At 36.6% G+C, this 14415-nt stretch overlaps 1 protein-coding gene across 4 annotated transcripts in view; it reads left to right on the forward strand.

The window, feature by feature from the left end:
* LOC139970028 (uncharacterized) overlaps positions 1 to 14415 on the forward strand; it is a 147691-nt gene that overhangs the window by 71013 nt on the left and 62263 nt on the right. For 2 of the 4 annotated variants that reach the window (XR_011793892.1, XM_071975580.1), the window contains exons 9-10: positions 1986 to 2047; positions 13050 to 13085. The exons of the other annotated variants lie outside the window; for them this stretch is intronic. Coding sequence is in view for 1 of the 2 variants with exons in the window: in XM_071975580.1 (XP_071831681.1) it covers positions 1986 to 2047; positions 13050 to 13085 (98 nt within the window). In the remaining variant the exon portion in view is untranslated. The remainder of the gene's footprint in view (positions 1 to 1985; positions 2048 to 13049; positions 13086 to 14415) is intronic. 4 annotated transcript variants of the gene reach the window in all.

Genomic DNA, 14415 nt, shown 5'->3' on the forward strand with positions numbered 1-14415 from the left:
ATGCTTCTAGAATGGATGGACATTTCAAGATCTTTCTGGACTTGTGAAAAGGCTATATAAGCACCTGATAATTTGAGATCGAGAGTTTTTAACCATCTTGGCTCCAGGAGTTTAATAACCTCTCGCTCAAGTGAATCCTACAATTCCAGTGTGAGTAAATACTCACTTAGTTTGACAGTAAAGTTATAGCTGTCTTTTTATTAGTGGATTTGCTACAAGTTTACCGGCTTCGAAGTCGCCCATCGTTGTGTAGCCGTCTTCGGTTCTGTGCCAGTCAGCACTAATTATTGTGGCCTCTGAGTTACCCAAGGACAGGAATCCAAGGATAAACAAGCTGCAAGCACAACTTGGACATTCATTAGTAGTCGACCTCGGAAGTGGAAGTCATCTAGTTGGGAGCTGGATTTCTTCAATATTGGACATTCGTCCGTCTACAAGTTTCGCTGGAATATTCGCCAGGACATTTTGACACTGCGCTCGCGTCGCGGCACACACCAGGTCGTGAGTAAATTATAGTATAACTTATTAAATCTGTTTTAGTGTAAACTGCTTAGATATTGATAAATGATCTTTGTTTGATTTTAATTACCTTGAACACACAATTAAATAAATACTTATTGTTATATTTAAAGTTAAATTTTACAGTGTGCTGTTTAGTTATTTGAGTTGTGAACCCAAGGGGAGGTGTATTCTGGCCTTGATCGAGTTGATCGTAACACAAGTAAATCATCATATATGCAACTATGCAGCAGGCTATGGTAGTCTCTGATGAAAAAGGAATTATCGTTCGTGACATACTCTCAGGACATCGGAAATGGGTTCATGTGATAATGACGATGATTTGTTCTAGTCCTGTAGCGCCATAGCTTAACTCAATAAAGTAATTCCAAAATACATTTATTTTTTTCTATCATCAATATTTAAATTATTAGTTTTCATGGTATTTGATGACGTCACGAATGCGTTGTAATATAAAGCTAAATATCTTGAAACCGGGTAGCTTTACAAACATCACGAGCAATCAAATGTTTCATTTCCCTGTACAATAACACATCTATACTAAGATTCTACCTAAATTCATTATTTCAATTAATTAATAGTAATGTAAATACATACAAACCTCTCTATCTCCACCCCTCAACATTATTTCTCAGACTCGTACACATTGTACCCTCGTTCATTGTTCTGTGTTTAAAGGACACATCGAGATTCCCCATTGTTAATGGTGGAGTGACGTCACTGATGATGATATCATCATTGCTCAATCTCAAGGACAGAAGTAGTTAGTGTAAACAACACGTTTGCCCCGATCCATTAAATGTTTGACTATTTAAGACATATGTGTGTATAGTAGTTACTAAATTATCTCGTGATAACAGCTTACAGAGAGATTCAGAGACGATGTAGTCGAAGTCAAAGCAGTTTTTTAAACAGTGTTTAATTATGACTCTCGTGCTTTGTGATGACGTCACTGATGTTTAGTGTTCTCTGATCCGTTCATCGTCTCATGGATTATTATTCTTGATCTCAGCACTGAATACCCGACTATCAGGATTTGGTTTCTTAATTTAGTCCAAGATTCGTTTCTGTTTAAATGGGAGCATATGCTTTCATTTAGGATAATTGATCAGATATGTTAATGAGATGATAACAATTCTAACCTGACTGGTTTTATAACTAAGAGGATAAAAGTTGTAAACTGATCATGTATAAAACCGAGATGATCATAATAGTAAACTGATCGGTAATCTTACTGAGATATAAGGATTGTAAACTGATCAGCTATATTACTGATATGATAATGATAGCAAACTAATAAGATCAAAATTAAGAAATCAAATAGATTGATTACTCAGCTAATACGAAGTTAACATCGAGAGCCAACATAAATCTCGTGAATATATTGTTTATGATTTCATTCCAAGCCAACAAAGATTAAGTGAGCACTTATCATTAACATATCTGTCTTTTATGTTTTTCATTAGTTTGGAATGCTACCATCCTTGAGGAGTATCGTCGTCTGAATCTACAAACCGGTCAATGGCAGGTAAAGAGTTTGATCACCTTTCATTTAGCTATTGCTCATAATGCAAGTCTGGTCAGCTTGTTTGCGTTATGCTGCCCTAGCACAGTTTTCAGTCCCAAATATGTGTTAATAAATCAATATAGTGATACATTATCTGTGAAGTTACGTGTAGCTGGTAACCATCTTCTTCCCGCTGAATCTCATTCACAACGCTTAGTTCTATATTGACACACCCGTACAATTTCCAGGTCGGTTTAATATTGTTAACATATAGTTATAGCTAAAATATTGACTTTTGGACAAGTTTGATATATATATATATATATATATATATATATATATATATATATATATATATATATATTATATATATATATATATATATGTATATACGTATATATATATTTATATATATATATATATATATATAATATGTATATATATATATATATATATATATATATATATATATATATATATATATATATATATATATCAAACTTGTCCAAAGTCCAAGATTGTACAATCGTTTTTGACACATGCCGTTTTATTAATATTCGAGGCTGTAGTAAAAATCCTCGTGAAACATTGGTATTATTCTTCTGAACCAAAACTTAGCTGTAGTAAAAATCAATGACATTAACAAATATCTTAATCAAATAATGCCTTCACCTAAAAGAATGTGCTGAACTTAACCCACTGTTACGTCACCATCTCGATGTACATTAATCATGTTGCGCCGTTCTTGTTTATGTTCATCTAATATCGGGGCAAAAGTTCACCACAGCACATACAACAGTCGTAACAACAGTCCGTTTAGCCGACCCTGTAGCTTACTGTATAGCTGCCCTTGCATATTCGCCTTTGTAACAAGCTCACTGGTTTTCACTGGTTATGTTATTCTTTTCGTTTCTCTGAGTGTTAGGAGAAGTTGTTCTTTCATTAACTAAAGCTGCATATTACGTCATAGGTTGTAAATTGACCAAACCTTGAAATATTCGCAGAATTATTACATACCCTGCAACTAACTAAGATATCTAGATATGTTGTCACAATCACGTGACTGCTAATGATTAGTGAATTATTTGTCGTTTAACCAGATTTAGACAATTTGTGTCCCATAAATTTAGTGTCATAGATATTTGTTTTGTTAAAAACTTACTTTAATCTTCCTTGGTGGACTGAAGTAACAATATGTGCTCAAGTCCTACTCATTCCTGTCATTCCTTCCCACGCACATTTACACAACAAGACCATAATACCAGTCAGAATGCGGGGGCAATTATCCTACTACTTTGTTCTGTTGTCTAGATACCATGGTAACCAAAGAAATAGACATGTTTTTGTGACGCTGTATACGAACACAATGTTGAAAAAGATCACGCACAAGAATCTGATTTTTTTTTGGCGTCACGGCTAAATAAAAGCTTAGCTTTTGCCCTATATTGCTTTCTGCATTTTATTAAATGTATCTTAGATGTACAGTAGACTCTTCTTTGGAGAAGCTGGATGATCCGATTACAGCAATGGTTGGATGACAAGAATAACTTAACGGATGTAACATTTACAAAGCTGTTAACAGTATCGACTTAATTGCCATCAAATAGCACTCAAAAGCTTTCATCAGTTTGATGATTTTTTTATAAGTTTGATAGATGCTTGAACTCATTGGAAACTTGGTTGCTCTTTAACCAGCATCGGAACTTAAATAACAACTATCACATTTTTCATAACACATATACAGTACATACTAGCTTCACCTTCTTATACATGTAAGAATTGGGGCTGAAGTTGTTTCTATTCTGAAATCCTGCTGAGGCTAATACAAGCGGTCAGATTCATAGTTCCTACTATAATATTGCTAAGTATACCTTTGTTCAAATAACATGTACACTAAGAGTTTCCGTCCAAAAAAATATAGCTCGAATATATTACAAAAAGTCCGGCGCATATATTGTTCATTTCCTTTCAGTTATAAAATATAACATATTTATAAATAGGAGAACCAAAGACTAGGAAATATAAAAATATGTACATCAGTATGAATATAAATATCAGAAAGTAAAAGATTAAAAATTAGTTGAAAACTTATGTTACTAAAAATAATCTACAAAAAGGATTCAAGTCATTCTGTTTGAATAAACTTTACAGTAAAGCAAAGAAAAAAAACTGAAGGGCTTCATTCCGTTTTGGGGGGCAAGATATTAAGATTGTGTACATTTCTGTTGGCTTTGATTAAAGACCCCGGTCCCACGTATAAAATTGCATCTTCCGACCATCGTTTCTTAACTATAGTCCGACCATATTAAACTAACTACGGTAGCGGTCACACGTAGCCTACTCACACTACTTTGTACTATATTCTTATTCGCGGACACATTGCATCAGTGAGTTAATTATGCTTTTGCAAAGCTATCATTCGCAGTTGCGTTGGGTCGGTCAAGGGTCACGGTTTTGACGATGTTTCGCGGAGTTTTTAGATGTAAGTAATAGATGGTGGCGATGGAAGCTCAATTTGCAGTAGCGTTTCATTGGTTCTTAGATTTGTATAGGATTTGTATTGTAGGAGGCGTCACATATTGGAAGAAGCATTCCTGCAAAGACAAGAAGCCGCTGTTCGCCGACAGAGAGCGTATAGACCCATATTCATTCGTAATACACAGCGAAATATTATGGATATGAAAGCCCAGCACGCACTGCTCACGTTAATGTGTATGCGTCCGTTCGTATCCCTGGTTCGCCATCATTTCCGCACACTTCCTAAACACCTCCTTATTCCTGACGTGGTTTTCCACCATACTCTGTATCTACCCCCCCCCCCCCCCCAATATATCAATTAGTGTCAGGATTTCTTGTTCCTCCCAGGTTTTACCGCGAGTAGTGGCCACCATTGGGAGTTGTCTTTGGAGTGTCGAATTGTTCGGAGTGTTGATTGTTGTGTTGTTTTGTGGTAGAACCGTACGTGTGCATGTACAGTACATGTATTAGTATACAGTATGCAGTGCAGTGCAGGTTTGTTTTGTTTACATCGTCGCTATTAGTCCAGGAGCCCAGAAGGTTTATTCAGCCGAAGAGGTACAAAAGGTTTGGTGGCCTGATTGTGTTGGTAGGTGACCAACCTTCAATAAAATGTGTTGCTGCCGGGGTACACCCTGCATGGTAGGTGAGGGGGTCACAAAATAAGGGGGCAAAATATGCTTTTATTTAGCTGAAGAGGTAAAAGCACGCAAGTTTCTGGGTTTTATACCCAGGAGGGTACCTTGCATCATGGTGGCAATGACAGCAATATCTGACTGCATGGGGCCCCAGACAGTAGCCCAAAAGGGGCCCGCCCATATGGTATTATTCAGCTGAAAAGGTACAAGGGTGAATTCTTTTGCATTTGATTTATTACACATTGGGGTGTACTAAAACACTAATTACAGTAACTTTTTCCTGCATAGGGGCCCAAACAGTAGCCCTAAGAATGTGCCATGCGGTACAACCAGCTGTTGGCTAATTTATCTAGCTGAAAAGGTACATGAACAAAACTTGTTGGATACTGCTCCCAGCAAGAATAATTACATTGCTGTAGCAACAACAGCAATATCTGCCTGCATTGGGCCCCAGACAGTGGCCCAAAAGGGCCCTCCCACATGGTATTATTCAGCTGAAAAGGTACAAGGGTAGATCCTTTTGCATTTGAACTATTACACATTGGGGTATACTAAAATACTAATGACAGTAACTTTGTCCTGCATATATGCCCAAACAGTAACCTTAAAGATAGGCCCTGCAGCCCAACCAGCTGTTAGCTTATTTCCCTACCTGAACAGGTACATAAACAAAACGTGTTAGATACTGCTTCGAGCAAGACTAACTCTATTGCTGCAGTAATGACAGCACATCTGCCTGCATGGGGCAAGACGGCGGATAACAATTAAATGATCAAATCATGGTGAGTTCAAATTCTTCTGTTTCTCAAATACTCATTTGTTTAGCTATAAAATTCTAGTTAAGGGGGTACCTTCACAGAAAAATAATTACACTTGCTGGTTTCCACATTTCTAGCAATTGCCATAAATAACTATAACTATATCCCATCCCTTTCAATTGACAAGCTTCCCTTTTCCCAAACAATATTATTTTATTCATATTTTGAGGATTTTCGGGTAGTATTTTTAATTAGGGCCAAGCTGGATGCACTCGGGCTACGCCCTCGTGCATTATTATAAAAGTATCTGTGTTTAATCACGGTAGTCTAATTAACCCCCGATCGTGCATTATCCTATAGATAAACCCACGCTGACCGTTGATTAACTCCGTTCATTCATACCTTATGATTTTTGTCAATAAAAAGGCAAAAAATACAACAAAAAAATTTAGCAGATTTGATAAATGTGTTACCCCGTAGAATTAGTTTATTAACTACCAAAACAACAATGCACATGTGCAAAAAAAAAAAAAAAAACGCCCAAATGATCACGAATATTCACAACAATTTTACGGCTATCAGTAAAAAAAAATGCATCAAACATGGGAATGGAAGCAATTTAGAAAGATTATAGATTAACATGAACACAAATATTAACATGGACAGTTAATCAACATTCTTCGTACTTCCATAGCAACCGCGCCTCTCTGAACATGATGTAGGGCCTAGGCCTACGTACGTATATCATATCCCACATATACGTACATACGTTCACATGTATGTCAACGAACGAGTGGACGGACAATCTAGTCCAGCATAGTGTAACTTTGTGTTGAATTATACGGTCAGTTTATTCATCATGAAATATATTAAATTAAACAGATGAGCTAGCTTAACGTTAGGCCTATTTGAGAATTTTTTGTCTAGATCGATTATTTTGTTTTGAGGAAAACATTCACCAGGCCTTAAAGCGCTTTCTATGTCGTAAATAATCACTATACTGTGACATACATCAACACAATAGAACGGGCAGAAAGGTAATATTCTCTATTGACAAGAACTTATGGATTTCATCGTTATTATGTAATAAAACCCATCTGTTTGCACTTGGTTAAAAACAAAAAAACTTCCACCACACTCCCAAAGCAACATTTCATCTGCTTGACATGTACAAAACCTGTAACCGAGAACCTATGAGACTGTTGAACATTGATGTAGTTTTGATATTTGGCCTTTTCTTGGTTGGCCCAAACATGTAACATTATTTGGCAAAAAAATTACTGCAAAATATTACTTGCTAAGTCAAGTGCTGTATTTTCCATGTTCTGCTGTGACAATGGACAATAATAATGTCAGCAGCTAACATTTCAGAAAATTCCACTGACTTACAGTACTTGTTACTTTTCTGTACATTCGTAACTTTTGTACCTAGCTATGGGCATCTAGTAATAATCCTTCGTTATAATCTTGTGTGCTAAACTTTATGTTATCAAAATTATACAAGTATTAGTGAAATAGCATGCATGGGAGTAAGCAGATGGCTGTACGTTTGATCTTGTAAAGCAAATCAATGTTGCCTAAGATATACAAAATGGTGTCAAAGTGACTGTTTACGGTACATTATCCTAGTGTACATGTATTATGGATATATGTTATCATTTTAACAAAAAATGTAAATATGTTATTTCAGCAAGTGATGATGTTAACATGCCTTCATGTGATTATCACTGATAAATCATTACGATCAATGATTGAGCAATTTGAATCAAAGTATATCAGTTCAATGTTACAACGATGGAGACCAACTTTGAGTTAATTAGGGCCAGTACAATGTTTTAGGTCATTCTGAAAGATACAATTCTGGCTACACAAAGTATATTAAATTACATTTCAAAAAGTGCACCTATCATATCGTTCAGGTATGGCATTCACAGTTTTGAATTGCCTCGCAATCCACTTATAAGGTACGTTACTCTGGATTTCTAACGAAGAAGACAAATAACGATGTTAACCAGGTCCAATAAATCATAAACCTCTTGTAATTATATTATTTCTGTTTTCTCTCACTGCTCGTCCAATCGTGGCAAGATACAATAAACATGAAAGGAGGGGCCATGTTGGGCTTTATTGTCTGAGCCCCAGTGCAGAACGAAGTTGGTGTCATTGGTAGACCTACTTGGGTAAACCTAAATGTATCAGCATCAATGCTGAAAGATTCACCCTTGTACTACTTTGACTGAATAACACCATACGGGCCTTTCTGGACCACTGTCTGGAGCCCCATGCAGGCAAATATTGCTGTTATTGCTATTATAATATAACAAATATTGCTAGGGCCAGTATCCAACAAGTTAAATTTATGTACCTTCTACTAAATCAGTCGAAGACTGATAAGGCAACAGGGCCTATTTTTAGAGCTACTGTTTGGGCCCCTATGCAGGACAAAGATACTGTCATTAGTATTTTAGTATACCCCAATGTGTATTAGTTCAAATGCAAAGGGATCTACCCTTTTGGGCCACTGTCTGGGGCCCAATGCAGGCACATATTGCTGTTATTGCTACAGCAAAGTAATTAGTCTTGCTGGGAGCAATATCCAACAAGTTTGTACCTGTTCAGCTAGAAAAATTAGCTAACCACTGGTTGGGCCGAAGGGCCTATCTTTAGGGTTACTGTTTGGGCCCCTATGAAGGACAAAGTTACTGTCATTAGTATACCCCAATGTGTAATAGTTCAAATGCAAAAGGATCTACCCTTGTACCTTTTCAGCTGAATAATACCATGTGGGCGGGCCTTTTTGGGCCACTGTCTGGGGCCCAATGCAGGCAGATATTGCTGTTGTTGCTACAGCAATGTAAATATTCTTGCTGGGAGCAGTATCCAACAAGTTTTCTTTATGTACCTTTTCAGCTAGATAAATTAGCCAACAGCTGTTGGTCGCATGGCCCATTCTTAGGGCTACTGTTTTGGCCCCTCTGAAGGACAAAGTTACTGTCATTAGTGTTTTAGTATACCACAATGTGTAATAGTTCAAATGCAAAAGGATCTACCCTTGTACCTTTTCAGCTGAATAATACCATATGGGCGGGCCTCTTTTGGGCTACTGTCTGGGGCCCCATGCAGTCAGATATTGCTGTCGTTGCTACAGCAGTGTAATTATTCTTGGTGAGAGCAGTATCCAACAAGTTTTGTTCATGTACCTTTTCAACTAGATAAATTAGCCAACAGCTGGTTGTACCACATGGCCCATTCTTAGGGCTACTGTTTTGGCCCCTATGCAGGACAAAGTTACTGTAATTAGTGTTTTAGTACACCCCAATGTGTAATAGTTCGAATGCAAAGAATTCACCCTTGTACCTTTTCAGCTGAATAATACCATATGGGCGGGCCCCCTTTGGGCTACTTTCTGGGGCCCCATGCAGTCAGATATTGCTGTCATTGCCACCATGATGCAAGGTACCCTCCTGGGTATAAAACCCAGAAACTTGCGTGCTTGTACCTCTTCAGCTAAATAAAAGCATATTTTGCCCCCTTATTTTGTGACCCCCTCACCTACCATGCAGGGTGTGCCCCGGCAGCAACACATTTTATTGAAGGTTGGTCACCTACCAACACAATCAGGCCACCAAACCTTTTGTACCTCTTCAGCTGAATAAACCTTCTGGGCTCCTGGACTATATGTCAAGGGATTGAAATCGGGGATTTCCGGCCGAAGTCAGTGTTTATGCTAAAATGCATAGTCGGACAACGCAATTGCGGTCACATGCATGGTTATTCCTGCTAACGATGGTCGCACCATTGTTAATTCGGGGCTAATGATGCTAATTAACATCTTTAGTGGACGATGGTCGGACGATCTTCAGACCATAGTAGAGAGCGGTCACACGCAAATCGTACCATGGTCGGAACATCGTTATGTTTGAGAAAATGTACGTGTGACCGGGGTCTAAAATACGTTTAGTGCAGGATACAATGGGTGTTCCATACGAATAGTTCATGTCTTCTCAATATAATAGGAATTGTCCAATCAAAACGCTCAAAGGAATGATTAGTTAACGGAAGAGATGTAAATGTTTGATGCAGATTATAATTATGGGGATTTTTAATCTGGTTTTTTTCTTGATACACCATTATTGATGTAAGAATTATCCCTCGCGACAAAAATGGTATAGTTTATGCTATATATGAAACATCACCTTTGACGATGTCATAAGAGGGATTTGTCTTAAGTACAGACTAAGCTGATATACATATACGACTGTCTGATATAACAGACAACACATAGTCATATAGTATATATCGCTGTAGGCATTCTGTTGCAGTCGCTCCGGACTAAGACATGTTTGGTTACATGGATGAAAGTGCTACAGTATGCATAGCTATAGAGACTTCAAACTATTCATGGTGATTTTCTAACTTTAAGATATTGATATAAAATATATATATTTTTTATTAGATTTGTTTTAACAGTTACAGATCAGTGAGGTATGCGACATAATTATATAATACAGGTTACTTTATGACAGAGCGTTAATCTAGGATATGATCTTCATTTCACCCGACATTCTTGAAATATATAGGCGAAATCTTACATGTTCTCAAGTGTCTACTTCCTGTTAGGCTCACAGTATACTTTGAAACCTTTGTGATGATTTTAAAAAGTTTTCATGACCCTTTTATCATGATCCTAAGCTTTGTTTTTTGCTCAACTTTCTGTTGGTGCTATACAACTACTTTCCATGTTTTATTATAAACTGTCCCTACTCCTCTCTTTCAACGCCCTTTCATCTGATATGGAACCATATTCATGTGTTCCTAAAGCAGCCATATCCGTTGTTGTATTATATTATTAATTTAGCATGAACCGAAAGCGTGTGCACCTGTAAATGTTTAGAAAGGTGTGTGCGCATTATTGAAGTGGTAATTCATGTAAGCACACGTTGCGCGTTAGAACATTATTCTAATTCAGTAAACTTGAACCAAAATAATAGAAACAATGGTCATAAAAATCTACGTATTGCCTAATTAGTTATGGCGCACTTTCTCTAGTTTGATTTGTTATTTTTAAGTAATATATCAAATATGAAAAAAAACTTAGAGATTCTAATGGGAGGGGGGCATACTGAAGTAACGACAATTATATTTAAAGATAAATTTGCAATTGTCCAACGACCAGGAGTTATTTCTCCAGGATGTATATATATCGTACAATACACAATATACGTTAGAAACCTTGTGACGAGGTTGGTACAAATAAATGAAAATAAATGAAGTCTCCCTTCCACGCTCGTACTCCAGCACTTTCATCCTATTTCCTAATTATTGTTGTCCTTCTTTCTCTGCATGTAGACCCCTATATGCTCTCCTTATAGAACTAATTGTCTTGTGATCAATGAACATTCTCAATTTTAAAATAGAGAATATTCAGACAGATAAAAACATATAAAGCGAAATGAATCTATCGTGCCTCCCTGCGGTGTCTCTCTTCCACACCGTCTCAGTCAAAAAATGTTTTATTGGTGAAAATATCGATGCATACTTTTCATCTCTAGAATCTTTACGTCTGACGTCACTACACGCAGCTACACAACAAGCATTAAGTGTGACTCGGTTCTAGTAGTTTGAGTTGTAATGGGATTTAAGGGATCCCTATTTATTATATTTTATTATTGATTTAGATTAACGTATATATACGTGACTGATATAAATGTGTGGGTCCAAGCAAGCTTATATATGAAAGGACGTATCTTGGTTAACTCGAAACTAACAAATGGATTTAAGGTAGGTTTCTTAAACTTCGTGTACTTTAACGTACTAGGAAAATTAAAGGAGAGGTAACTACTTAAAAGTTTAACTAAAATATTAAAGTTAAGGTTTTTATTTCATTTTCAAGAAACGTCTTTTGTACCATCCTCTTTATGTACAGTAGTATGAATTAGCAGCAGCATTATGATACAAACAATCAACGGTGAATAGTGGTTTTAAAATGTTTGTATTATTCCTGTCGTCTTTTGAATAACTGCTAAATTATTCTTCAAAAAATAGTATCTCGGAGGAGTTTGGAGAGGGAGGGGGGGGGGGGGTTCAAAGTACCTGGTAATGTGGATGATTTTGTAATATTTACCACCCGGCAAATTAACTATTGTATCTTCATAATCATATTCAAGTGCTGACGATAATATAATGCAACATCCGGGCCTTTTATCCTCACATGGTTCCTATTGGTATTAGAACTCTTTCCATCAGTACCATTCCATATATATGTATATTATAGCATACGAAACACTATGTTGTAGTAGAGACAAATTATTCCTTATTGTGAGCCGAGTCTGAGACCACTTGGTTCGAGTATGGTACTCTCGAGTCCGAACAGCCTTTCTATAGAGTATATGAGCAACCCAAACAAAGTCCGAATCCAGCTAATACATAGAGACAGAGCAATGACGAGCTTACACGGTTTCTGCCTATACTGGTCTAATAGACACACAGGGCGTATCGGTTACATAAACCCACTCTAAATATTCCTTAATTTACAGACCGTCGCTTCCTGGTCTCAATGTTCCTTGCCTAACGTTGAACAGAGAGAGTCAACTATTGGAAAACTGATGATGTGCGCATGTAAAAACTTCCAATTAAACATACACACACCCTGGGTAAATTTAGAAAGAAAGCAATATGTGCAGGGTTTATTATATTTTATGATATTTTTCAATCTAACAGATCTAGACTAGATCTGAGAAGTTCATCATTATGACGTCACCCAGTGTTTAATGACGTCACTCAGTGTTTGATGACGTCACTCAGTGTTTGATGACGTCACTCAGTGTTTGATGACGTCACTCACTGACAATCGATGACGGGTTGTATGTTTTCCCTATAAAGCTGATGTATTCATCTTTTTAAGTCCGAGCATCTTACATTGACGAGTCTGTCTCCTTCATTGACTTTAGGGTGTTCAATGTATATGTGCGTTTACCTGCCAGGAATAGTTTACTGTGATATTTGTGAAGATATATTATTCTAACTTATTTATTTTTGCTTCAACGTATTGCATTTTCCTGAAATTCAATTTCAAAATTCTCATGAATATAATATTTGTCTTCCTTTCAGGCCTGTGACCATCTAGGCAATCTACCAGGAGAAGAGGTAAGAGAGACATATATTCATGTTCCTGTTAATTAGTAACGGTAATTTTAATAACAGACAAAGAGATATTAATCAATGTGAAACAAAGAAATAAAAAAAGAGAAAAAGAGTATTCGACTTTGTTTCTCATCAGGGGGGAGATTTATAATTGTCGTGTATCGAACATGGACGTTAGATAGGCCAGTTACAAGTTTATACAGTATCCGGTAATGATAATAACACCGTTCTCAATGTCAAGTTTAGATGCGGCCATAATAATCTTCCCTCCGCACACAGAGTCAAAGAAATGTTAAACAAAGAAACGGATAGACTTTTAAATACTGCCAGGTTTAGTCAGATGTTATGAAGCGTTACAAGCTTCACACAATATTGGAAAATAACTTTCAAACTGTCAACCCCCCCCCCTCCCTTCGGCAGATGCTTCATGATTATTTTATTTCACTCTGCTGTAGTGCATGTCATAATTCGTTACCAATTCAAAAAAGTATCAAAGAAGATATTTTTAAATTTCTTGTAGTAAATCCTTTGTTCATTAATTTCTGGGTTTTTTTTTTTACAGTTTATTGACCGTGATAGGAACTGATTAAAAAAATAAACATTTTGAATGGCACTTTTATAGTGTAACAATTTTCTCTACACACAAAGGGCTAACTGTAGAAGTCTATACTCAAATCTACCATAAATCTCTACTCCGGTATTCTTTAATATAATAAAATCATTATAATCATTCCCTGGGGTCGGGGAGGGGTTGGTGATGGTTTAGGATTGTATCCGTTGGGTAATAGCATCATGAATCATTGTGAAACGAGAGCATACACTGTGTCATAAATTCACTATCTCGGAGCGAACTGTTGTTATATGACATATAAGGAAACTAGTAGAAATGAACGGTTGATGTTTTAGTGACTGAGTGATGACGTCATACCGTAATCCCTTACAGAGTGGATTAAATGTAGGAGGGTGCTTCAGGTAAGTTCCAGTTCGGTCCGTTTATATAAAAGACATGAACACAACGGTGTAGGTAGCTAACGACACTAAGGTGATTTTAGATGAAGCTGCGTGCATGAAAGTTGACTCTCTTACAACATAAACTTGAAGAAAAAAAACATTTATTGAGCAATACACTTTCCAAATGTGTGTCAGTTCAAAGCCTCAAGTAAGGTTTCGAGATGGTTTACGCTGGTTCTAATCTCAAGTAATCGATTATTTATTAGCACAACATGTTATAGTTTTTTTTTTTTTTTTTTACGGTGGTTTTTATTCTTTTTCATTTTTTTGCAATGTGAAAGCTAATTTCTGATTATTGTACCAAACCTTTCTAATGTTAGTC

This window comes from Apostichopus japonicus, chromosome 7, assembly GCF_037975245.1.
Source record: "Apostichopus japonicus isolate 1M-3 chromosome 7, ASM3797524v1, whole genome shotgun sequence".
Taxonomy (NCBI): Eukaryota; Metazoa; Echinodermata; class Holothuroidea; order Aspidochirotida; family Stichopodidae; genus Apostichopus; species Apostichopus japonicus.